This window comes from Marmota marmota, unplaced genomic scaffold (genome assembly GCF_001458135.2).
Source record: "Marmota marmota marmota unplaced genomic scaffold, marMar, whole genome shotgun sequence".
Taxonomy (NCBI): domain Eukaryota; kingdom Metazoa; phylum Chordata; class Mammalia; order Rodentia; family Sciuridae; genus Marmota; species Marmota marmota.
Genome location: NW_025999932.1, coordinates 10,493,467 through 10,521,397, shown reverse-complemented (window position 1 = coordinate 10,521,397; position 27,931 = coordinate 10,493,467). Strand labels below are relative to the sequence as shown.

Below are 27,931 nucleotides of genomic sequence, written 5' to 3'. Positions count from 1 at the left end.
CATGATTTAAAAATAAAAAACAACAGGAATAGAAGGCAGCTTTCTCAGACTGGTGAAGGCCACATAGAATAAACCCACAGCAAAAAATAAACGGCATCTAAATTGGCAAGAAGTTAAACTATCTGCAGGTGACATGATCTTGTGTCTAGAAAATCCTGAGGAGTTCACTAAAAAAATCTGTTCGAACTACTGTGACTTGTATAAGGATGCAGGATACAAAAATGAGATGATGCTTTAAAATTGCTTATGGAAGGCAGGTGCCCTACTCTGAGAATATACTGAGGATTGTTGAATTTGGCACTTCAGGTAGGTTAAAATTATGGCATGTGAGTTTTCTCTCAGTAAAGCTAATTGAGCTATTTATAGTTTGCTACTCATTTGGTATTTAAGAATTTGTTTTCCTGAAGTTATGATAGAACTTCAAAATTTAGGAATTAAATGAGACAGCATTATATCTTTCTTCTGGTCTAATGAGTTATCTTAAAGAGTATTTCTTTTCATAACTGTGAAATAAGTTTATATGACTGCTCTCGGTTTACTGAACAGAGTAGCATCTGGCAGAAGAGTCGCCAAGTGTTCCTGGGCTGCCACCTGGAAGGTAGGAGCCTGTATTCTCCCCTTTCTTTTCTCTGCCTCTGAATGTGACATAAAGTTCAAACAGCATAGGAAAGTTCCAGTTCCTCTCATGGCACTGTAGCATATTTCCAAAAAACCCTTCTCACATGTCAATTGCTGATAGAAAAAAAATTACGACCCTTAGAAAGATGTGGATGAACACCTAAATATGACCCTTAAAAGCAAGGTGAGGGGCTGGGGTTGTGGCTCAGCAATAGAGTGCAAGCCTAGCATGTGCGAGGCGCTGGGTTTGATCCTCAGCAACACATAAAAATAAATAAAATAAAGGCATTGTGTCCAACTACAACTAAAAAAAATATTTAAAAAAAAAAAAAGCAAGGTGACCCTCCAGTGGATGCATATTTACCCGACTTTTCCTGAGAGCAGTTGCTGTTCAGCATCCTGGTATGGCTGGAACTCAAAGCCAGTCTTGTTTGTTTGGTTTCTGGTGTCAGATGATGATCTTCAAAGTTGTGATCACTGCTAGAAATTGAGCAGGAATATCAGAACAAAGAGGGAGCGACAGGATGAGGAGTTTCATATCTGAAGTTAGCTTTCCTCCAATTGTTGGTTGACCCTTGAAATATGCATAAAGAAATATGCAGAGGGAGGGACCCAGGAGTTCTGCATAAAGATGACCTGGGGAGTCCAGCATGTAAACACTGTCAGAATGCCCAGAGAACTGAGCGTAAATCTCATATTGCCTACCAAGGAGACAAAAATGCCGGGAATTTTGAGTTTCACCAATTTGAGGACCTTGTTAGCACCCCAGAAGGACCATAACTTGGATAAAATGTTGCTTCTAGAATCAAAAGTTTGGAATTTTTACTTACAAAAAACCCAAATAGGCACATCCTAGCAGAATGTAAAGGCAAGCCTCCATAAATTCAGTTGTAAGTAGTAGTTGAACTGCCTGCTGTAGTGATACTTTCAGGGAAAGGCAGCGTGTTAGAGCACTACATCAGCACCACAAGCCAGTGTTCGAGCAAAATCCACTTGGCAAACAATTCAAGAGCAAAGGTGCCCTATGCTGAAGAGAAAAGTAGTAGTAGAAACCAACTACGAGATTCCTAAGATGTTGGAATCATGGGTAAAGACTTTAAAGAGCTATTAAAATTATTTTCAAGTATTAAAGATCAAAATGAGGGCACAGAGATGTAATATCAGCATAGAAATGAAACTGTAAGGAATTACTAAGTAGAAATTCCCGATGTAAAATGTAGTACGTCTGCCACGGAATGGGAAAGCATGTTGTGCGACAGTAAAGAATGGGCAGTTTTAAAGATGGAAGCACCGAGTTTATATAGTCTGAAAAAGAGAAAATGATGTTTCCAAAACTTGAAGAGAAGCCCAAGGACAGAATACCCTTTGTGGAGATCAGATAGGTTTCTTATCTTGATTGTGGTGATTGATTCATGGGTGTATACATATGTCCAAAAATACTCACAAATTGTATACATTAAACATATGGGGTTTTTTGTATGTTAATTATACCTCCAAAATGCTCTTTTAAAAAGTTGAAGGGAGCCTTAGTGACTTGTGGGATAACATCAGGAAGTGGAATTTACATCTATTAAGAGCCACAAAAGGAAAGGATAGAGAGCAAGGGGGAACAAGTGCTGGAAAAAACAAGGAATGTCATTTTCTTAAGATTGAGAACAAGAACAAATTGTCTGTTTTTATCAGTTCTACCAGTATTATTCTGGAGATTCTAGATGATGGAGCAGGAGAAAGAAAAAGAAACAAGAGGCATCTAAACACAAAGGAAGAAGTAGTCATTTTGATTCATATAGGACATAATCATTTGCATAGAAACCCTTACGAAATCTATAATTGCCTGAGCTAGTTAATTTAACAAGTTTGTAGGATAAAAAGTCAGTCAAAGTAAATTGTATTTCAGTAAACTAGAAGCAATGGGAAAATGAAAATTGAAGTTCTATTTAATGTATGGGCTGGGGCTGGGGCTCAGTGGTAGAGCACTTGCCTAGCATGTGTGAGGCACTGGGTTTGATTCTCAGCACCGCATGAAAACAAATAAAGGTCCATCAACAGCTAAAATACACACACACACACACACACACATTAAAAAGTTCTATTTAGTGCAGCATAAAAGAAAAGAACTTAGGCAAGCATTTGAACAAAATGTATTCTAGATTTACTAGTAAGAATAAGAAGGCATGGGAAAATTATAGCACAAAGGTTGGAAAGAAAGTTTTCTGGGACAACTTAGAGGCTTACTTAAGAAAACTCATTGAGAAGTGTGTCATACAGCTGAAACAAAGGTAGGAATAGATTCAATAAAAAGATCTCAAGATTGCCATACTCTTTGAGAGAAATTCAATATCTAAATAAATAAGAGATATAGCTTACTCTTGGATTGGAGGGGAAAATATTGTCAGGATGTCACTTTTCCTTACATTGAAGTAGAGATTCTGTGCAGGCTCACTCACAGTCCCATTAGGTCTGTGTTTGGGGGAGGAGGTGGATGTCATTGGCATGTTGGTTTGGAAATTTCTGTGGAAATGCAAAAGGGCCTAGAAAATGTAATATAGTTTTATAGGTGGACTGAATTGCAGGACTTGGTCTGCAGATTTGCTTGTAATAGCGCCCATCCCATTTCCTACCACTCAAGGAAATTAGAAATCAGTCCTAGGTCTACACATAAAACCTTCAGAAGACTAGTATCTTCTGAACCTAATACCAAAAGATCTAGTGGTCGTGTTCCTTTGCATTTACCAACATATTGGAAACGAATGCCTGCACTAAATCCTGCATGTGGGTGTTTCTAGCAGTTTTATCCACAATTCCCAATCAGAGAAGTGGCAGCCAGGATGCCCTTCAGTAGGTGAATGATGAATACACTGCATACAAGCAATTGAATACCACTCAGCAATAAAAAGAAATGAGCCATCAAGCCACAAAAAGATGTGGTAAAAACTTAATAATATTGCTGAATGAAAGAAGCCAGTCTGAGAAGGATGCCTTCTGTACAGTTCCAGCTATGACATTCTGGAAGAGGCAGAAATAGGGAGACAATAACCATCAGTGGCTGCCAGGCAATTGGGGGAGGGAGAGATGGGTAAAAAGGTGGATCACAGGCAATATTTAGGGCAGAAAACCTATTCAGAATATACTGTTATGCTGGATACATAGAATTATAAATTTTCAAAACTCATAGAATATATAACACAGAATAAACCCTTAAGTATGAACTTCAGCTCATATCAGTATTTGATCAGTATTGGCTCCTTATTGTAACATGTCACACTAATATAAGGCGTTAGTAACAGGGAAACTGGAGGCTGGAGGGTGTGGGGATGGATATGGGAACTCTACTTCCTGCTCAATTTATTGTAAACTGAAAAAATAAGGCCTATTATTTTTAAAAACTTCTGGCTGAAAGACATTGCAAAAAATAAAATTTAAGAATCAAGTGACAGAGAATGCTTGAAGTACATAAATCTGACAAAGGTCTAATGTCCAAAATAAAGAACTTAATAAAGCCAACAACTAATAAAAATGGACAAAAATTTGAATACAAATGGCCAATAAACACACGAGGAGGTCCTCATCGTTATCAGTCATAGGGCAAATACACATTGAACCTTGATGAGATGAGTTTTCATAGCCACAGGCTCAGAGGGACCAACTGTACCAAATGGTGGCAAGAATACAGAACACCACCATTGCAGTGTTACAATGCTTTGGAAAACAGCTTGGCAGCTTGCAGAAAATTAAGCACGCATTTACCTTTAGCATTTTCTCCTCTAGATTTGCCCCTCAGGAGAAATTAAAACATGTCATAAAGAAAATTTTAAAAGGTCTTGTACAAAGAATATTTACAATAACTTTGTTCATAGTAGCTCTAAAGCGGAAATAATCCAAGTGTCTGTCAACAGAAGAATAAACTAATTTTAGTCTGTTAGTGTAATAGAACACTTCTTGTTAGTAAAAAGAAAGAGTGAACTCTTCAACCACATGGATGAACTTCAGAACATGTTGAGCAAAAATGTGACATACAAGAATCCATATTTTTCTGGGCACAGTGGTGCACACCTGTAATTCCAAAAACTTGGGATTGCAAGTTTGAGACCAGCCTCAGCAACTTAGCGAGGCTCTAAGCAACTTAAGGAGACCCTGTCTCAAAATAAATAAAAAGTGTTTTAATTCAGTAGTTAAGCACCCCTGGGTTCCATTCCCAGTACATCCCCCACCACCAAAAAAAGAATCCTTGTTTTGGGGGTTTCCATGATGCTTTAGAATACGCAGGGTAATTTGTGGTTAACTTATGGAGAAAGGAGGGGTGGATGCACTGAAAAGGCAAATTAAGCCTTTTAAATCTCACTGTATATAAGGAAATTGTTTTCTTATATATGTTGATGGTGTGCGGTTTGCTAATGTAACCCATGTACACAATGTGTGACATCAAATCAGGGTAACTAGCACTTCCAACTCCTTAACATTTCCTGTTCTCTATATTGAGCTTTAGAATCCCTCTCTTCTGCTTCTTTGTAAAAATATAGGAAATTATTGTAAACTGTAGTCGTCCTACTGTGACGTCAAATATAAGAACTTACTCTCCTGTATAACTTGTTCCCCTTTCCTCTTTACCATCCCAAACCCTTGTGACCTCTGTTCTACTCTCTACTTCTATGAAAGCAACTATTATCACTTCAACACAAGTGAGTTCTTGCCAAGTGTTTGTTTTCTGTGTCTAACTTATTTCACGGAGCGTAATTTCCTACATTTCGTCTGTAAATGACAGGATTTCAAGGTTTTTTATGGCTGAATAGTGTTCCTTTGCATACATACACATACATACATGCCATGTGTTCCTTATCTTTCATCTGTTGATGGACACCTTAGTTGATTATGATTGTGAACAGTGCTGCAATGAACATGGCAGTACAGGAATCTCTTTGATGTACTGACTTCAGATTATATATTGATATTTTTTTAAAAAACTTGAGTAGCCTTGTCAAAAGAATAGAGGAAGATTTCAGATATTTCTACACTGAACAAATTATGATAACGGTGGTGGTGGCGGTGATGATGAGAAATCTTATTTAACATTTATGTGCCCAGCACTAGCCTAAGCATTTTATATCTTGTATCTCATTTAACCGCATGTAGGCCAGGTATTCTTGCTATCTCTGTTTTACTGAGGCATGAAGAGGCTAAGTGCTCTGTGGAGGTCATGACAACTGGACTGTGTTCTTTCTTAGCTGATGTGTGGCCCAGATCTATGTTGAGAACCTTAAGTCCTTATCAGTGGAAAGAGGAAATGGTGTATGCATAGCATTAAAACATGTAAGATGGTAAGTCACATGGCTGTTCAATCTAGATTTGATGTCATGCGTGTCATCTGTAATGCTAACATCACCAAACTCAAGGGTGCTCCCTGTTTCTCAGCGTAGCTTTGTGGGGGATTCTTGTGCAGGTCTCCTATGTTTGAACATACATACATTTCAGATTGTGTACAGGCAAAATTGTAATCCTCCTCTGTGCTAATTTCTGGTTTTGAAGGGATTCTCTGAAAGTGCTTTTATCTATCTATTTTCTGCAGTGATGAACTTTAATGCTGAACTGACTGTCCTAACTTCTCACATAATAAGGTGTACATTTTTGTTTGGTTTGGCAGTAGACTTCTGTTTAAAATTCTTTTAATCTGTTCATTCCATGCTTTCCATATTCATTTTGATAGCCGATGGTTCCCTGAACAGTTTTGCATGAGTTTCTTACACTCTTGAAACTTGCATTTGTGACTCTTCCTCAAAACTTGCTAAAAGTCAATTTTCTAGCAAATTGCTAAATTTTTGTCTTCCTTGGATTTGCTTTTTTTCTTTTTTCTTCCTCCTCCACTCTGGGGAAATAAGAAACAATTCATATACCAGATCTAAAGTTTCATTAAAATTGCTTATGCCCTGTCTCAGGCATTTTAAGTGGGCCATCTGTCTAAACATCTTTCTCTTTTTTTTTTCTGATCATTTCCTCGACTTATTCATGAGCCATGGGAGGGCTCCTTTGTAGTCTCCATGTAGCTGGTGTGTCTACCCCCACTGAATACGTCTATGTGCTTGCATAACATAGCTTTTCACCGTGCTGGAAATTCTCTGAACTTGGGTTCAGATGAATGGCCCACTTTCTGAAGGCCTTTTTCTTCCTGCGAAGATTTGTATGCAGGAACTGACCTCAGTGGCTGTGGAATGCAGCATATTATTCTAGATCATTTTACAGACCACCCACTGTGAAAGTTATGATGAAGCATTTCTTAATGATTCTTTGACCATTATCATTGTTTTAACTCAGTATTTCATTCCTGTATAGGTAGTGACACAATCGAAAACTAGTTTTTCTGATATAATGTTTTTTTAAAATAATATGCCTTTGAGATGATCACAGTCCTTGCTAATGGACATACTGTCAGTTTTTAAGTCTATACAGAAATCTACTTTTAAAAGTGACATGTAACAGCAATGTATTTTCATTTGCATAACTTGCACAGTTTTCCACCGTTAAATATATAAAAATTAGATTTTATTGAGCCTTCACTGGGGCTGGCTGGTGATAATCACAAGTGAACAGGCCCGGTTGAGAGCTGTTATTTGATTTGCTTGTGAGTTACTATTTATGTGGGTCCCACTTTTCTAGGGGTTTTGTTTCTTTTGTGAAGTTGTAAATTAACATCAGCTTTGCCGGTTGCAGTTCTTGCACCTCTGAACTCTTGGTGTGGTGGCGGCCTTTTTCTCTAGAAATGGACTCCAGCAGGGGCAACCGTGTTCTGGGTGTCATTACTGTGGCCTGTCCAAGGAAGCTTCCAGACCTTCTCCCTCTTTCATGGAGTTGTTTATAGAAATCTTCCTGTGCACTATGTTGAGTTTTGTGGATATGTGTGATTCTTTTCTAAAATTTAAAATATAATTTTAGGCACTTGTTACCATCATAAGCATGTGTTTGTTAAACTGAAATCAGCATTTCAAAGTAATTACTATTAGTATATTCTCAATGAATTTGCAGAATTCATAGACTTTAAGGTCTATATGTACTATTTTCCTTATTTATACTTTATTATAGCCTGTTGTTACTTCTGAACATATTTATGTTTGCTCATTAACTAGCATATATGTACAGTCCTTCCATTTTCTTTAAAAAACAAAAAAGAAAACAAAACTACTTTCAAACCTATGGAAAGTCAGAGGAATCCTAGTGAATTTTGTTTGTAAGAGTGAATTCGTAGAGAGATTCCCTGCTTTTGACTCTCTTTGGATTCTTAAGGTCTTTTTTCACACCAAAGCCTCTTATACTGCTTAATGTATCACCTTAAAAAAAACTGTTGGAAGAGTTGCACCCCAGATTCAGTGCCTAGAAGCAACAGCTTCCCACCCCCTACCCTGGTCTGTTGGGCCTACTTTACAGGTGTGGGGGTGTTGGTTCCAAAGGGCTGACAGTGGTCTCTCGGGCATGTTTCTAGGGAGAGAAGGGCTGAGACTTAGCCTCAGAAGCCTGTGCTCTGACCAGAAGGTCTCTCCTGGGGCCAGCTACAACATATACGAAACAGATGTGGATCAAAATAAAACAATGGAAAAATAAATAGTAGCTGGGTCCCGAAGAGTGGCAACTGTGTCTCGCCACCATCTGCAAGATCACTTTCTGTGGGAAAATGTGTCTGGGTTGGAACAGGATGTCAGGATCAGCAACTTCCCACCTCCTTGGAGGCAGAGGACACTTGCATCACTGAAAACGGTCTCCTCCGTTTACTTGAAAGAGCTGCCGCCTCAGGCCACTGAATCTCGTCAAAGCATGACAGCAGGCCGTGTAGCACTGGCCCAGTAGAAGGGAGATCACTTAGAATTAAGGAGCGGTTCTTGAGGGAGGAGGTGTCCTCCTGTTGGAGTGCAGGGTGGAAAGGCATCCAAAGTTGTCTTAAAGGAAGAGGTCTAGATTAGGAAGAGGACAGGATAGGCCGAGCCTTGGGGAATCATCATAGTAAAAGTGAGCATTTATACACCCTATTTAATCCTTAGTACATCCCTATTGCTGCAGACATTGTTATTATCTTAATTTTATTTATGTAAGAGAACTAAGACTTAATTTGCTCAGGGACAGAAGTAGTAATGGGCAAGGCCAGGTTTTGTGCATTTTCTCCGAGTTCCAGAGCTTAAGCTTATAGCCACAGCCTTGGTCCTCTGCCTCCTATTTGCTTGGCTTAAGGGTCAGGCCCAGCAGATGTAGAGGTCAGAGAAAATTAGAAATCAAGTGGCATGCAAGGGGGCTCGAGTGGTGGGTAGGTTAAGATTTGACTTGGGGTGAAGGATGGTGGAGTATTGTAGATAACTGAGGAAAGCCATGACTTGAGGAAGCCTGGTTGTAGGGTGATCTCAGCCGTGGGGCTACCTCTGCCACCACAGTGCCCCTGAAAGGTCAGGTGTTTTGCCATTTGAAGGTGAGCAAGTTATGAAGTCTAGAGATGTGATACACAAAGTCCAGGGGCCCCAGGGAGTATCCAGGTATGCGAGGCTCACCTCCACTCTGGGCAGGTCTGCCTCTCCTGCCCAGTTTGGCACAGAGCAGTTGCTTCATGGTCTTCTGCTGACCTCCTGGCACCTTCTCCTCAGCCTGTGGAGGGAGGAGTGGGCTGGGGTGCAGGGCAGCAGAAGAGCACTGGTCCAGTGTGTGCAAGGCTCTGGGCACCATTCCCAGCACTGCAGAGTGAGCTCAGGATGAGCAAATGGAAGAGACGGTCATGTTCTTTTAGTGGTCTCCGGTCAGCCAGGGAGACGAGCACAGGAACTGCAATGTCCTGGGGAATGCCGGGCCCTCTCCTGCTCTGCTCTCTGCCCGCACCTCTCTCCTCTCCTGAGTTGTTCCTGGAGTCCTCCCCTTCCCTTCACTCTCCTTGGGGAAGCTCTTTCCTCTGAAACATTCTTCAGGTTGCCGGAAAAGCACCTTCCAAGCCCTTGCATGCAATGTACAGGGGAAACAAACCATTGATATTTCTTTACTTTCCTTTCATTTTCCCCTGCTCAGTATTTAAAACATTTCCTCATCTTCAGGAAACCGATCAGGCTGTCGGCCAAATACAGATATTCACCTTAATTACTAATCATCACCCACTGGACATTGTGACTAGTGGTGATTTGTTAATGACGGTTTTTATGACTTTGATTTCTTTTTTTACACTGATGACAGAATTTTTTTGAAATTTGGGAGGAAAAAGTGAAAACATAATCTGCAACTTAAAAAACAACAACAACAACAACAAAACTGACTTAAGCTGGAGACCAGATGCCACAAAGTGCTAATGTTTAGTGCCTAATAAATAACATTTCATAAGTATAAGTAATCTAAATACATAATAATTCAGAAATCATTATATTTTGTTAAATATTGTGGGAAACATTTATATTCTAAAAATGGTTTGTTTGTTTTTCATTTTTGCTGGCTGCTTCACCTAGTTTTCCTGGACTGTGAAATACTGATCATACACAGGAAAAAACCCATGTGATCATACACATGAAAAAACTAGCATCGTTAAGAGATATGAAAGTTTGTTTGGATTTTAGGTGTTGGGGAAAACTGGGTTTGCAAAAGGCATACATGGTAAGCTCCCAAGAAGAAACCAATACTTAACTTTGCTTCGGTGCTCCTGAACTCAGCACGGCCACTTAGTATTTAGTTTTGTTTTGATTTTTCCTTGAGGCTATATTCCAGTTCATATACTCAGGTAATTTTTTTTCTAATTCATATCATGAAGGGACATTCTGTATGCATTATGGAATAATGCATAGAAGTTCCTTCTTAATATGCTTTTAATCTCATTGACTACGAGGGGTAAAAATCAAACCAAAACAATTCCCTATGCCAGATCACGCTGGCTCCGTAATTAATCCATTTTATGTCTCTGAACTTTTAAGATGTATGGCAGAGTGGTTTATTATAATTTTTTTTAAAACCGCCTTGAATGAAAACTAAATATTGAAAAAATTAGCATTGATTAATTTGCAAAGGACTGTCACAATTAAACAACTTAAATTCATAAAGTAATAGATGATGGCCCTTAGGAGAAATGAAGGCACCCAGTTTCCCCTGGATGACTGCTGTTGTCTTTGGCTGAACTGGTTTTTAAACCTCTGTAGTTTAAATCTGAACCCTCCACCCCAGGAACCTTTTAGAATAAAATGTTCAGAAATACATTCTTCGGCAGTTTTACTCCACACACTTAGTGTCAAAGGAAATTTTGTTTAATGAGAAAGAATGATATAAAATTATTAATTCTTTTTCTTTTCTTGACTCCAGAATGCCTGTTATTAAGCCAGACGTGGCTAAGTGGGAGCTCTCCGTAAAATTACACAATGAAGATCACACTGTCATAGCATCAAGCAGTGGCTCAGCATTCTCTGTGAGTTTTATTTCTTTCTTTATTTGACAATCTTGAAATTATCTGTGAATATTTAAAACCACATTTGACCTGTGCAGTGATTCTCCTGTTTTGAATTGCTGGCATAGCTACATATTTGTTTCAGCTTTTTCAGGAAGCTGATGTAAATGAGACTGTGTTTTCTTATGCTAATTTGGAAATACATACCTAGATTTAGTTCCTTTCTAAACCTGCTTCCTGATACCTGACTCTTTCCCTTGAGTGTTTAATGAAAAGTAATATTTTGGCATTTGTTATAGAGAAGAACATCTTTACTTATAATTCCAAATGTGTGATGGCTGTGGTGGTAGGTGACCATTCTTTTCATACAGGTAACGTGAAGCCTCATACAACATTGTCTTCAGGCTTCATGTTGTGTGTGACATTCTTGAAGCTAAGTTCACTGTGTGGTGACATTCTTTTTGTTCTGAAAAACTTGGATGGTGTCCCTGATAGAATTGGCACTAGTTTGAGTTCTGGTCTGTAGTGAACAAAGTTCATTACAATTTCAATGTTTGTGCTGAATGATATATTTTAAATCTGTAACTGGGAATTGCCAGATAAATACCTGAAGAGTTGCCGTTTGAACTTTTATGATTTTATATTTTCAACCTGAGCTCAAGAAAGCTGCTATGCAGTTAGTGTGACAAATACTATGTTTACCCTCATTTCTCTTCGCACTCCCAAGTGGCATTGAGAAGTCATTTTGTTTTGGAGAAACAAACGACTTTTTAATCAGAAGAAGGAACAGGATGTGAAACTTAAAATGATAATATTTCGCTTAAAACCTGATGAGGCTTGAGGGGCATGGTGGTTTCTTGGTCTCAGTGACAAAATGTGACAAGCTGGGAATTCAGGAGAATTCATTGTTCCACAAGCACTTATTGCAGGCCTACTGTGTGCCAGAGGAGTGCTGGACTGTGGCCCTGAGAGGCCAACATTTTTGTGTGGGAATCATATCCACAAAAAAGGAGATAATTCATAAATTAAGTCTCCTTGATTTTCTTTAAGTTCTGTGAATCATTCTGCATGCCAAAATGCTAACTAAAGCTTTGCTCACTAAAAGATAATTCACTCAGCTCACTTAAACATGAAAGCTGTAATGATTAAATAATTATTTAACAATAACTTTGGTAATAAATTTTTGTTATTCTTTACATTCCTCTTATCTATATGATTATTTTTTAAAAAAATGTCAGGTTGAGTAGCAGATTATATGAGTTGAGTAGTAAAGAGTATTACTCTTAGAGTGCAGTGTCTCCCCGGGGGAGGTTGACTTTATAAAAATGTGAACTTCAGCCCAGTTTTATGTTCTATATTGAGTCACCACTGAAGCCGCCTTGCAATCCGATAGTGCAGTTCAGTGTTTTTCCTAGCAGCACCCTGCCTTAACCAGAAGGTTGCCCCGTGATGTCTTAGAGCTGTTAGTTCTTTGTGCTTGCTTCAGATTCTATGTTGGAAAACTAGAAACCCTTGATCTGATTGCCCAAGTGCTGTCTTTTGAATTCGTCTTTTAGAATTACCTCCTGCTTCACTTTTTAGCTCATGAGAAAAACACACTGAAATTAGTGCATTAAAACTTTCCCTGAAAAATATCCACATTGATAGATAATATAAAAAACGATTTCCCAATTAAAAAGGAAAAATAGTTAAAAGTTACCTGTTTCCCGTACTCAGGGTCTTCAGAAGCATCTTGTAGCCCGGGAAAAGCCTGTGCTCCTGCTGGGGCCCTGTGTCCTGGGCATATTTGAGTTGAGCTGATTTCATTTGACCTCAGCATTATGAAAGGAGGCAGGTTGAACAGTGCAGGGTAAGTGAAGGCACGTTGTATGAAGATTTCTGCAGAGTGATTATTTTCTTTTAGGTCACAGAACGGAGAACTGTGATTGTTGACTTGTGATTGTTGACTTCCTGTCACATCAAGAAAAAAATGAGCCAAAATGTGACAGTGTAGATCCAAGTTAATGATTCCAGAAATTATATAAGCAAAGTCTTATTTATTTAGCTCTTGGTAAAGCTCAGGTACCACACATTTTCAGAGTCCTTTTAAAAAAAAATTAGGTATTATAAATTATATTTCACATGAGGAAATTACAATAAATGTATAGATCTTCTATATATATCTCCAATTTAAAAAGAAAAATATGTACAAATACAGCAGAGTCTTCTCTTTGTATCATTCCATTCTGCTCTCCTCCTCCTCGTGGCAGCTTCCCTGAAGGTGCTGTGTGTCCTTGTGCATGCCGTCGCATAGGTACAGATCACAATAGCAGTAAAAAGAGTGATGCAAAGATATACATACTACTAAATGATCCCATTTATGCATGTTGTTGCAGTACACAAAGCAAATATAGTTCCATTTTCAATAACTTCAAAAAGAAAAAAAGCAGTTAGGAATAAGGGGCTGGGGTGTAGCTCAGTGGTTGTGCACCTTCGGAGCATGTGTGAAGCCCTGGGTTCAATCCCCGGTTCCAGCTCCCTTCCCCAACACAAAAGTTAGGAAGGAACACAGTTAACCAAGGAGGCAAAAGACTTATACACTGAAAACTATGAATGTTGTTCAGAGAATTTAAAGACACAAATAAATGGAAAGAAGTCTTATGTCAGAGATTAAATGACTTAATGTGGTTAAGATGTCAATGTTGTTTATCAGAGTCTACAGATTCAATGCAATCCCTATCAAAATTCCAATGACATTCCTAACAGAAATAGACAGTTTATCCAAAACTCCTATGAAATCTCAAGGGATCCCAAACACTGAAAATAATCTTGACAGAAGAACAAAATTGAAGGCCTCACACCCGCTCGTCTTAAAACTTATTACAAAGTTAGATTTAGCAAAACAGGAGGATGTTGCATAAAGAGAGATATATAGAACAATGGGCTAGAATAGAGAGCCAGAAGTAACCCCTCAGGTGTGTGATCAAATGGTTTTTGAGAAAATGCCAAGAGCATTAGAAAGGGGAAAGAAAGCCATTTCAATGTATGGTGTGGCCGAAACTGGATATTCACATGTAAAAGAATGAATTTGGGGCCTTGATCCTACTTTATATATGAAATTAACTCAAAATGGGATCAAAGACCTGAACATTAAGTATGCAAACAACAAAACTTTTCAAAGAAAATAAAGAGAAGAGCTTCATGGCATTGGATTTAGCAATGATTTCTTACATGTGTCACCAAGGTCATAGTCCACAAAAGAAAAAATACATTGGACTACATCAAAATTAAATACTACCATGCATCAGAGCACACATTCAGCAGAGTGAAGAAAGGCAACCCACAGAATGGGAGAAACTATTTGCAAGTCAGATATATCTAATATGGAGTTATTATCCAGATATATAAAGAACTCCTACAATTCAATAGCAATTCAGTAGGCAAAGGACTTGGACAGATGCTTTCCAAAGAAGATCTACAGATGTCCAACAAGCACATGAGGAGTTGCTCAGTATCACTTCTCGTAAGGAAATTGTTAATCAAACCCACAGTAAAATACCACCTCTCCCCATTAGGCTATCAAGAAAACAGAAAAGAACAACTATTGACAAGGTATGGAGAAAATGGAACCCTTGTGCACTGCGGGTAGGAATGTCACAGCCACTATGGAACAGTGTGGCGTTTCTCCAGAAATTTAAAATAAGGTTACTGTATGATCTAGTAGTCTCGTTTTTGGATACATAAGTAAGAAATTTGAATGCAAGGCCTCCAAAAGATAGGAGTACATCCATGTTCACAGCAGCATTGGTCACAATAACCCAAAGGTAGCAAAACCTGAGAGTCCATTGATGGATGAATGGATTAGCAAAATGTGGTGTGTGTGTGTATACATGTACACACACAGACACACACACACACACAGGAATGTTATTCATCTTTAATAAGGAAGTAGATTCCAATGTATGCTATGTCACAAATGAATCTTGCGGACGTTACGCCAAGTGAAACAAGCCAGTTCTAAAAGGACAAGTACTGCATGGCTCCACCTACACAAGGAGGCACCTGGAATAGTCAGATTTTATAGAGTCAGAAAATAGAGTGGTGGTTGCCAAGTTTTGGGAGAAGGGTGAATGAGGAATTATTGTTTCAACGGTACAGAATTTCAGGTTCCTGAGATCAGCGTTCTGGAGATAGATGGGGGTGGAAGAACAAAGATGTGAGTGTATTTAACATCGTCCATCTGTATACTCACAAGTGATTAAGATGGCAAATTCTGTGTGTCTTTTCCACAATTAAAAAATACACAAAGCAATTCAGACTAGTATTTATAACAAAAGATTAGGCAGTGGTAAAAGTGAAATTTCTGAGAAATGAAGAATGCATGATTGAAGTCCAGGTGGAATGAAGAAGTAGAAGTGACGTTGTGCCTTAGGTCTTCACTCTGAGAACAGCAGAATTCATGAAAAGGATAAACTGGCTGAACTGAGAGGGCAAATATTATTAAAATATTTTCAGGATGATAAACATGCAACAATTACAAATACTGATTTTTATTTATAATCATTTTCATGATTCCCTTCTGGATCACTACGAGGTTTTCCCATGTCTCTGTTGTGCAGTGTAAAGCAAAACTGGTCAAAACAGCATGAGAAATGAAAAGATTAATGCATTCATTGTCTTAAAGATGATGAGGACTAAATTCACAATAATCAATAATCATTGTAATTTGAACCTAGTGTCATTGGGTTCCGTCCCTGGTACTGCTCAACAAAGAAAATGAATGGATAAATATTAATTTGCCTGACATTTCATGTTAAGTACTAATAAACTAGAAAGCAATTGCATATAATCCTAGATACAGAACATTCTTTGTGAACCAGCAAAGAAAAAAAAAAAAGTTTGTAAAAACTTTATAAACTACTACTAAAAAATAACCAGAATTCTTAGATTGTCAAATTTTGTTATACCACTGTAATCTTTATGCTAATGACTAAAGAAAAATCTAAATGATCAAAAGTAACACAGTATGGTCCTGGCATTTGCAGGTAAATGGATGGAGTTGGAGAATATCATGCTAAGTGAAGTAAACCAATCCCAAAAACCAGAGGCTAAAAGTTCTCTCTGATAAGTGGATCCTGATCCATAATGGGGGGGTGGGGGGACTTTGGGCAAAAGGGGGAGCATGGGGGCAGGAAAGATGGTGGAATGAGATGGACATCATTACCCTAGATATGTGTATGACTGCACATATGGTGTGATGCTACATTGTGTATAACCAGAGAAATGAAAAGTTGTGCTACAGGTTGTGTAGAATGAATCACAATGTATTCTGCTGTCATTTTTACCTAATTTAAATTAATTAATTAATTAATTAAAAGAGTGTGGGGGAAAAAGTAACACAGTATGCTCAATGAAAGTAATTATTTTTTTCAGTGTTTTAAAGACTTTTTAGTTTATTTTACTAAATAGGATTTTTTTTCTTTTATCAGAAGATCAATCTTTTTGATAGGCATGAAACTACTGAAATTTAAATTAGAATCAGAATTCTTTCATTCTCCCAATTTCAAGTAAGTTGTATATTGATAAAATGTGTATTAAAAGTTAAAAGGCAGGGGCTGGGGTTGTGGCTCAGCGGTAGAATGCTTGCCTAGCAGGTGCGAATGCTGGGTTGGATCCTCAGCACCATATAAAAATAAATGAAATAAAGGTATTGTGTCCAACTACAACTAAAAAAAAAAGAAAAGTTAAAAGGCAGTGATCTACTTCTAGAAGAGCAGTCCATGGAAGGGGAAGGCTGGCTCCATTCCTAGGCACTCAGAGTAAGACATCACATCATGGCGGAAAGACGCATAACTCAATTTACAAAAAGGATTAAGGATCCCACTAGACATTTCTCCAAAGAACATGTAGAATGGCCTGTAAGCACATAAAAAGATGATCTGCATCATGAGGCATTAGAGAAATACAAATTCAAACCACAATGAGATAGCCCTTGATATCTGCCTGGATGGTCTGATAAAAACCAGGTGATAGGAAGTGCTGGAGAAGATGTCGAGCACTGGAGCCCTTGAACACTCTTGGTAGGGAGCTGAGATGGTGCAGCCACTTTGCAAAACAACCTGGCATTTTCTGGAAGCTTAACTATCTGGGTTGTCCAGAACCTTGGCTTATCTATCATGAGCATTTAGTGTTACATATTTTTAAAAGTACTTATTTATATCCTTGTGACCATGGTGAGTGTAGTTTACCTTCTAAATAATATCAGGTAATTTTTCCAAATAATAGTTGCTGTGCTAGATGTCCGCAACCCAAAGGTGTCTTAAAGTAGAATATATATATATAAAATAGGGGAATACACACACACACACAGACACACACACACACATACGCAAACACACACATATACGCACACACACACATATGTTCATATCTATATAACTATTTATGTATATATATTCGCTTAGCCTTTCTGCAAGCTAACTTAGTAACAATTCATCAGAGACCTTTACAAACATTCACATTGTTCCATCTACTAATTCCATTTCTAAAACTATATCCCAAGAAAGCAATGAAAAATTACTTAATGTAAACATAATATTTCATTGAATAAAAAGGATGAATTAAAGGCAGTGAGTCTTGGAATACCTGTATAAACAGTCTTTTCTTCTGATGGTAAAGGGAAGGCAGCCATGGAAGCAATTAAAATGGAAGTGATAAACATATTAATAGAGATGCTTTCACCCAGCTAGATCCACAAGAAGGGAAGAAGGAAGCACCCGCCACCTGGGGCAGGTAGAGTTCCACCTGGGAGACAGGATTGATGAGTGACAGCTGTGAACATGCTGCCTATCTGAGCAGAACTCACTTCACACTCATCTTAGAAACAGATGCAGGAAAACATTGGAAGGCAGTAGGGTGGGAGAACAAAGTTTGTTGAAATATTAAAGACATCTTCTGTATATAGTAACTAGTTTCTTACTATGAAAGTATGTGCTTTCTTACTTTTACTCTTTGCCATTAAAAAATGGAACGAGGGTTTCTCTTTCTAGCTGCATGATTATTTGCAATAGTTATCTTTGCCTATTCAAAAGCATTTTGATGAACCAACTGATGACTTTGGTCTACATTTACTATTTCCCTTGTCCCAAGCATATGGTAAGTGCTTCACGTGCATTATCTCATTTAGTCTTTGTAATAAGCCTGGTAAGTAGATATAACTGGCTCCAGTGTACAGATGAGTTTGGAAGTTTAGCTCTGCCATACTGTGCATAAATCATTGTCAATATAAGGAATAATATGCACGCTATTTCTCTTTCAATTAGAGATACTAAATTGGAGCAGCTATTAGTATTTTTAAAATCTAATTACCTCTTGTGGATGTTGATTTATTTTTCAAAATAATTGATAAAATTCAAAATAGTGATTTTTTAGTAATGATTTTTGCATTTTATGCAAGTAAGTATAATTTTTGAGAGCAGTATAAAGTTTGAGATAGATAAGATTTTGTGTCTGAGTTTGTACTTTCATTTTGTTTTCTTAGTAATGTTCTTTTTACTTGATGCAAAATTATCTCATCTTTAGATGCCTGTGGTGGAGGGAGGGAAATGTTTTGTAGTATTCATATCATTGAAATTACCACCCTGTGTTTTTCTCCTCAAAGAAAGGATATGGTGATGAACATAAGAATAAAAAATAATAATTACATATGGATGCATAGTAAGAAATAATTACATACGCATTGTTTGAAGTTTTCTCTCTCTGATATAACTAATTCTTTCTTCTTTGTTCTACTACTGTGTATTTTGTTCTAGATTTCTTAATTAAGAAAACATTCTGCCACATTTTCTTTGGATACTTAAAAAGCACTTTGGAAATTTGATTTTAAGTAGATGTTTAAACATTTTTGTATAACATGTTTGTAAAAAAACAATAGTTGAATGACCTTAGAATATGCCAAGAAACAAACTCATAGACAAAATAAGCTTTCTTTATGTTTTCCTGTATATATAGTGATACTAAATCATGTAGTTACTACAATTTTTATAAGAATATGATAAGACTCATAGTTGAGTCTCAGTTCTTTTAAGTAATTAATTTTCAAATACCTTTCATAGAAAAATTAGGACATTATATTATCTTTTGGCCTCTACTGTCAGTTTTTAGAATAGGTTCTTAATATGTGTGTGTGTGTGTGTGTATTTAAATTTTTATTTTTTTTTAGTTGTACACAATACCTTTATTTTTATTTACTTGTATATATGTGGTGCTGAGAATTGAACCCAGTGCCTTACACATGCTAGGGCAAGCTCTCTATCACTGAGCTACACATCCAGCCCCAAGTTTCTTATTTTTGAATATGAGAAGGATACAAACAAATAAATTCAGTTAACTATTACTTTTATGTCTACTGCAGATTTTTTTTTATTGAAAAAGTTATCCACAATTTAAGTGCACAGTAGGAAGACAGAAGAGAACAGTTCTGTAGTAGCTTTCAAAAAGGAATATTATAGGGCTGGGGTTGTGGCTAAGTGGTAGAGTGCTTGCCTAGCATGTGTGAGGCACTGGGTTCAATTCTCAGCACCACATATAAATAAGTAAAATAAAGTTCCATTGACAAGAAAAAAAAAACTTTAAAAAAGAATATTATTATACCACTAGGAGCTTATGATAAAGGACTATAATCCTCTTTTTAAAATTGACTCAGTACATGATAAGCAGTGGGAAATTCAGGTAAGGTTTAGAAGTTATATGATATATCATACTCAGCACTTTTTCCTTTTACATTTTGATCATGTAAACTACTTCTATAAAAGTATACTAAACAAAGCAGCCAAAAGCTTTTTAAAAAATATTTTCTGTGGATGAATTTTTACAAAGAAAAACATAATATATAAACATTTTAAATTCTTTCACTTTGGTAAGAATTTAGTTTCTTGATAAAATAATTTTTCCATTTGAGAAAAAAATTGCTAGGGAAATAAGGCAATGCTGAAAAAATAAAATAATGTAAAGTTGTTCTTCAAAGAATATAAAATCATCATAGTAAAGCCATCAAACCATAGGAAAAATGGGGAAAGTCCTTTACATATAAAGAACTTCTACAAATCAATATGAAAATGACATTGAACAACAATCCAGATGAAAAATGTTCAAAGATGTTTTATAGCAAAGGAAATATATATGGCTTTTGCAGTATGAGAAAAAGTTCCTAAATCACACTGAGAAATTCAAGTAAAATTATGATGAGATACCATTTTCCATGTACATTTATTTTAGCAAAAATGAAAAATTTGACTATTCCCTGATTTCATAAGCTGTAGAAAGATAAGATCTTGTACGTTATGGGTTGGAATACTAATTGTTACAACCTCCAGAGAAAGCAATTTGAAAAAAATCAATTTATACTTTTGGTTATGTTCACATGTAAGAATTGTGTAAGAAAGTTCATGAAAGTATTGTTTGTAACAGCAGGAGCATGGAAACAACTGAAACGCCAAGCTATCACACTGGGATAGTTCCTTCAATATGATCCCATCCTAATTCTGAGATTCTGTGCAGCATTGAAAAGGTTGTGGGCCTTTCCTATGAACTGCTTTATTAAGGGACAGAAGAAAAGTTCATTCACTGGTGTAAGACAGGACATGTGTATTCAAGCTTCTTAGGTGCAGAGAAGACCTTTGGCAGGAGCCATAAGAAACTGGTCACTGGTTTCCTTTGAGTGGGGAGCTGGATGGCTGTCTACTTCCCAGAACTGAGAAGGGGACTGACATTATACTCCATGTCTCTTTAGTATATTTTTGAAGTTTGAATCTTATGTATATTACCTTTTTATTTAAATTTCAGAATTGTATAGGGAAGGGTCTGGAAGATGTGTGACTGTTGAAATAATTGGGTTCTAATTATCTGCCAAGAAACTAATGCAGTGCTTTGGCCATCAGGGAAGCAATTAGATGAGCAGCTGGCTCCCTGAATAGATCGCAGTGGTCCTACTGTGCGTGTGGTAAGGACGCACAGTAGGACCACTGGAGCTCCTTTGGCCACCACTCTGCACCTGGAGGTGGGGCTGGCTGTCACACTGCGGACTCTGTTTAAGAGACTGACTTAATCTGAATTAAGAAATTGGAAAAAGCAAAGAAAGGACTGAAACATGGGTCAGAGCAAGAAAGCTGAGCCAGAACAGATTTGGATAATTCCTCTGAAGCCTCCAATTTTTCCTTCTTTAGGTGTATAAACTACCCAAAGAGATTACTGTACAGAAGAGTTAGAGTTACAAAGGCTGTGAGCTCACTCCAACATTTTGTTCAGGGTCCCTGAATTCATAGTAACTCCCCTGGTCCTAATTCACTGGGTTGCTTTAGAGGAAGGGGTGATTCTCCCTCTTGCTGGTTTAGGGAAGAAGGTCCAAAAGTGGCTTGCCATACCTGGGCATCTTCTGACCCCAGGCTGAAGAACATCCTTCCACAGCAAATGCTTCCAAACCAGCTTGACATCCAGTGGAAGGGGGTCAGATAAACAAGGCTGTAGAAACATCAGGCCCGAAGGGGAGGCTCGCACAGCTTGAGCTGTTTACTTTTTACTCACAGCCTTTGCAGTGGGTGTCATACTCTACTTTGGAACCACAGGACTAAATTTTCATAAAAATGTGAAGATCCTGCCCATGTAATCTGGAAAATTGCTTGTCTAATTGAGAGCCCGGCTGCACCTGTGCCCTCTTAACTGGCTCCGTCATGTTGTGCTCAAGAGTTAAGTAACTTGTTATGGTGTTCAGTGGAGAACAAAAATAAGTTATAGAACATAGTTGCTTTAGAAATGAAAAACGCTGAAGACCTGTGAGAGTTGGCAAATACTGTAATTAAGACTTCAAGTGGTTTTTAGTAGTATCCCCTGGTTTTTCATCACTCTCTGAAAGATTTTACTTAGAAATAAAATGTCTAATGTTAACACCAGATATTCAGCTTATTTCAGTTCAGTTTTATAATCCTTTATTAAACGAACATAGTGGTTTGGTAGCCTGTGTGGGAAAAATTTCTATAAGAAAATGTTTTTTCAAAGTTACTGTACTAATTTTGATGTGATATTATCGGCCTCTCTTTAAAATATATTTTAAAATAAAATAAATGAAGTGAAGCCACCTGTTAAAATGCCTTCGAGGAGCAACCTGGCCAGTAGATGAATTCTTATGTATCATGGCCATTATGCATTTATCATTTTAGTTGTGCTGTGATTTAATAGCTGTTTATTGAACGTGTCCTGTGGCCCGGGTCCTGGAGAAACAGTGGTAATCGGGAGAGAAGTTGTGTCTGAACTCCTCAGAGACTGTCATCTGTTGGGGGTGACAAAGGCTGTGTTTGTACAGAGAATGGTGACCCGGAGAGCACATTAGGGGAGCCCCAAACCTGCAGTGGAGGAGGTCAGTGAGGTTGTAGGCTGGGAACAGCAGTAAGCTGAGACCTGGAGATGGCAGTGGAGGGGCCGGAGTCCAGAGTTTTGAGGACATACTAAAAAAGATAAAGGGAACCCCAAGTGCATGACGTGTGTGAGGAAATGAGAGGGGTGTGGGTGCTGGGGTCGTGGGAAGCTTGGAGGCAGGGAGCTGGTGGCAGGGAGAAGGGTGAGGAGGGTTGGAGGGTGGGAACCGGCAGAGACCTGGGCCTGTGTCACCAAGGCCGCATGGTCTGGACTGAGCCCGGGGCAGTGGGGAGCCACAGAAGCCTTAGCACAGCTGGAGGGTAAGACTGAGGGAGCCCCTCAGGAGGCCGCAGGAGCAGCGGTGCAAGGGGAGACGTGAGCCTCGACTTGGGGTGTTTTAGCGATGGAGTAAAATGGCCCGACGTGAGAGATTTAAGATGTAGGACCAGCTGGAGCTACAAAAGGATGACAAAACCAGCACTTACTGACCAGTAATAACCCTAATATACCATTTCCTGTGTATTGGGCACTATAAGTGGCCCACACGCAGTATGTCATTTAATAATAATTATATGGTCACTTTAGTCTTTGCACCAAGCCTAGGAAATATAAATACCATCATTATTCGTTTTAAGTGTAGGTAACCGAAGTGCAGAGGGGTTAACTACTTTTCCCAAGGTCACACAGCCAGTGGTAGAGCAGGGCTTCAGACCCGGGGTGCCACTCTGCTTCCTGCGCTGTCTCAGGCACACGCAAGCCGTCTCACCGTCTCACCGCAGCCCTGACCAGGCACAGTGAAGACGGAGAGAAAGGGGAGGTGGGGAAGTGCCGGCTTGACCAGCTGATTGTCGACAGTGCCACCTGCTGAGATGCGGGGTGCACAGGGAGTCGGGAGTAGGAGGTCACTTCGGGGTCTGGAGCTGCTGCTGGCTCATTGCAGAGCAGGTTCTGTGGCCCAGGTGAGGGTGTGGGTAGAGATTTGATCTCCAGTAGTTAAGCGGCAGTTGAAGAGGAGCTGGGCTTTGAGGAAAGGAGAGAGGAGGGCAGGTGTCAGGAAGAAGAGACCCGCAGCTCACTGAGGACGTCAGGATGGGCAGCAGGCACTGCAACGGAGCAGTTGCACAGACCGCTTCAACTCGCGTGTCTCAGGATTTAAAGGAAGACACTCTTTTAAGAAGATGAAGAGGTCAAAGTCAAGGTCAGTGAATGTTGAGAGGTCAGCTGAAAAACAAAAAAAGCAATCTGGACTAAAATGTGTCCACTGGACCTCGCAAAAATATGGGAGAGCAACGTCAGTGACGTCTTGGGGACAGAAATGAAATTGTGAGTTGAGATCCATGGACCAGTGTCATGAATGACGCTTTTAAGAGGTCAAGGAGGTGGGCGTGGTGGTTGGGAGAGGTTTCTTTCCTAAAGCCAGAATAAGGTTGAGCATTCAGTGCTGAGAGCAGGTACCAGAAGGAGGAAGCCCGCAAAGGTCAAGGGCTGAGGGGCAGAAAGGCAGAACTAGGAGAAGGGCCTCCGCTCCATTCTTACCTGGAAGAAGGAAGGAGAAATGGCCATGAGGGGAAGGGGGGCATCTTTCGCCCCGTGGCTGCTGGGCTATGTGTGGGGAGGAGCGAGAGGAGAGTCACACAGGAGAGCAGGTGGTGGCATTAGGAACCCGGGTCGGTGCGTAGACTTGCCTGGCTGCTGTTGATGTCTGAGCGCTGGGACTGGAGAGGAGAGAGCTGCCTGGGCCGCAGATGAGGAATGGCAAGCACACTGACGCGGGTGGTTAGACAGCACCAGGGGCTCCTTGTGCTCCTTGTGCAGAGCCCAGGGAGGACAGTGGGAGTTACCACTGAAGAAGTGATGGTGGCCCATCCCACAAGCCTTCTAGACCATGTTTTTGTTTGTTTGTTTGTTTGTTTGTTTAAATGCTGCAGCTATTTGACATTGTGGCCATCCCCTGTAGGAACAATTTATAAACTATATTCTTGAGATTACTGTTGACCAACAAAAATTTTTCAAAAGTCTCAATTGTGTTTACACTTATATCCTGTGAAAATTAACAGAATACGTGCTTTGCTCACTCTCGTGAAAGGATAAATCCACCATCCTCAGTAAACAGAAATCGAGACCTCGTTACGCTCTCTGGCCTGGCTGTTGTGGCTGTGCACAGGAGGCAACATCAGCTGAGAGGCTCTTCAGTGACCTTTTAGGTACTTGCCCTCATATCACAGTGTTTTTTTCCATGTCCACTTGTTGGATTCCAGTGTCTTCACCCCAAAATATAAGCTGTCAGGGTGAAGCCCTAGTCTTTTTTTTTTGTATCAAGGATTGAATTCAGGGGTGCTTAACCACTGAGCCACACCCTCAGCCCTTTTTTGTTTTGAGACACCTCGATAAGTTGCTAAGGCCAGCCTTAAACTTGTGATCCTCCTGCCTCAGACTTCCAAGGCACTGAGATTATAGGTGTGTGCCACTGTGCCCTGCTGAAATCCTGGTCTTATTCACTGACACCCTTTGTAGTTGTCAGGAAATATTTGTTGAGTTGTTGGTAGTGGTAGGAAGAAAGGAAGAGAGGGAGAGTTAAAAACTATTTCCTAGTAGCTATAAAAAGTCTTAAATTAGAATGTTGCATCCAAAAAACACAAGATTATCTCTATTCACAATTATCCTTCAGGCATGCTTAACAAACTAGTTACATAACAGGGTGCCAAATTCAGGCAATGAGTTTTCCTGCTTAATTTGTTGTGATTAAAGAAAATAATGATTTTTATTCATCACAATTTTAAGCACCTAGGAAATTTAATTCCAAATATCAAATTGTAGGATTTCTTCATTCACTTCAAAATTGAAAAGTTATTCGGAGTGGATTTGCATATGTACATATGAACATAATAAAACTATGTAATCCTTGTATCATTAAAAGGAAAACAATTCTTGCCTTTTATTAATATAACATTATAATACTTAAAACAGAGGTTTTAAATTGCCATCAGATATACTGTTCTGAATATTAGGTCAGAACTATGGAAATGTTCTCTGGCCTTCTATGTGATAAATACCATGGCAAACATGGTTATGTTTGTCTACAAAGGGCACCTGGAGATGGGATGGACCTAGAGTAAGACACTGCCTTTAGGAGGACATGTTGAAGGAATGGTACGGCTTTTACATTTTGCCCTGGTAAAGTGAGTACAAAATGTCTGTGGCTGTACATACGGTCAGGTGAAGTGTGGTCTTGGTTCCACTGGGTGGGGCTGGCTTGGGCTGGGCTTCACTGGGCTGGGCTCCCATCTGCAGGTCAGGGTCAGGTTTCCTCTGCACAGCTCATCATGGGACTCAGGTGAGGATCACAGCCACTCTGTGGAGCAGGATGTTTTTTATAACATAAGGGGGGATAACTGGAATCCAAGCCAAATCATGCAAGCACATTTAAGCCTAATCTCATATCTGCCTGTGTTCCCTTGGCTAAAGCAAAACACAAGGCCAGACCACAGTGGGGCAGACAGGAAAGGGACTCAAGTGATAATCCCATCCACCATGGATGGAATGCCTGTGATGGATGTGGTATCCCCTGAACTCTGGAACTTAAACACAATAAAGAATATTGGGTTGAACTTTTTAAAAATCCAGTTTCTTTCTGTAAATTCTCCTAAATATACTAAATGGAATATATAGGAATCTCTTAAGTTTTTCAAATGTTATTAGCAAAAAAAAAAAAAAAGTAAAAATTTGAAGTCACCCTTCAATCTAATGCTAAAATTAAGAATAATCACTGTATATGGAGAATCCTTGGAAAACTGGGAATGGAACCACTATTTGACCCAGCTATCCCACTCCTTGGTCTATGCTCAAAGGACTTTAAAAGCTGCATACTACAGGGACACAGATACATCAATGTTTATAGCAACACAATTCACAATAGCTAAACTATGGAACCAACCTAGATGCCCTTCAGTGGATGAATAGATAAAGAAATTGTGGTATATGTACACAATGGAATATTATTCAGCATTAAAAGAGAATAAAATCATGGCATTTGCAGGTAAGTGGGTGGAGTTGGAGAATATAATGCTAAGTGAAGTTAGCCAGTCCCAAAAAAACAAATGCCAAGTGTTTTCTCTGATTTAAGGATGCTGATTCATAATGTGGTTTGGGGGGTGGGGCATGGGAGGATTAGATGAACTCTAGATAGGGCAAAGGGGAGGGAGGAGAAGGGAGAGGCATGGGGGTAGGAAAGACGGTGGAATGAGGTGGACATCATTACCCTAAGTACATGTACGAAGACACGAATGGTGTGACTCTCCTTTTTGTACAACCAGAGATATGAAAAATTGTGCTCTATTATGTGTAATATAAATTGTAATGCATTCTGCTATCATATATAACGAATTAAAATACAAAAATTTTAAAAACAATGACCACTGTAGATGTTTTCTAAAAGATCATTTTCTAAAGAATCATTTTGATGTTTCTGACGTGAAAGATTCAAATCAATCTTCATGTAGCATTAGTTTTTTTTTTTTTTTTAACTTTCTTCAGGAAAAAGTATGAGAATTGCATATTTCCCATTATAAGGTTAGTCAAACCTAACTTGATGTATTGGTTAGGATTAGTTAGAATATTCTACAATAATGAAAACATTTTATAGAATATTCTACAAAACCTCCCAAATTGGAATACCATAAAACATCAAAGATTTATTTCTTACACTTGTTGTACGCCTATGTGTACCTGTAGGCCCATCCTTACTAGGAGGTTGAGGCCTGTGACGTCACGAGGTACTGTGACAAAGGAGAAGGAAAGAGTGTGGGGAATTAGGTGCTGGTTCTTAGTACTCTGCCTGCAAGCTGTTCCTTTGAGTCACCTTACATTGGAGAAGTAGGTCACATGACTGTGCCTGCCTGGGGAGGGGGTTCAGTTCTACCACTGTCCACAGGGGATAACAGCCCTCGTCACTACCTGGAAAGACACTTGGGGTTGAAAAACATTTAATTTTTGTTCAAACAAATGAGCTGCTTACTATACGAGATGTGTGCTTTTGAAGAAACAGAATACTTTTATGAGTAGATTACCTGCAGGATAAATGTATCTTGCATATTTCTGTTGAAGATTTTGAAAATCTTTACAAGAAAAAGTACATTTCTTTGAATGTTATATTTCATTAAATTTTAAATAAAATTAGTAAAGTTTAGTTGAGGCTTATATGGTTAACTGTTCTGATAGGTATTGTACTTTATCACAGTGAAATGCATTTTTGCAGAATGTAATTTGATTATTGAGAGACAAATGGAATATGTTTAAATTTGTAAAATATTTACTTGTTGAAATAATTTTAGGTTACCAACAGGGTTGACTAGTATGTTTTTATATTATTTTAGATTTCCTCAGACTCTTAGGAAAGACAAAGTAAAAAAAGTTTTGTTTTTCTCAGTGTTGGGGTTGGAACTTGGGGTCTCACACATGCTAGTCAGATGCTCTGTTGATCTGTACCCCAAATCCTAGAGAGTGTGTATGTGTTTTTTAAAAGCAACAACAAAACTTTAAAAAGCACTTGCC

General features: G+C 38.7%; 1 protein-coding gene across 4 annotated transcripts in view; it reads left to right on the top strand.

Moving 5' to 3' along the window:
• Positions 1 to 27,931, top strand: part of Pcca (propionyl-CoA carboxylase subunit alpha) — a 357,476-nt gene that overhangs the window by 226,095 nt on the left and 103,450 nt on the right. For all 4 annotated transcript variants that reach the window (XR_007346664.1, XM_015484128.2, XM_015484127.2 and 1 more), the window contains exon 19: positions 10,912 to 11,014. Coding sequence is in view for 3 of the 4 variants with exons in the window: in XM_015484128.2 (XP_015339614.1) it covers positions 10,912 to 11,014 (103 nt within the window). In the remaining variant the exon portion in view is untranslated. The remainder of the gene's footprint in view (positions 1 to 10,911; positions 11,015 to 27,931) is intronic.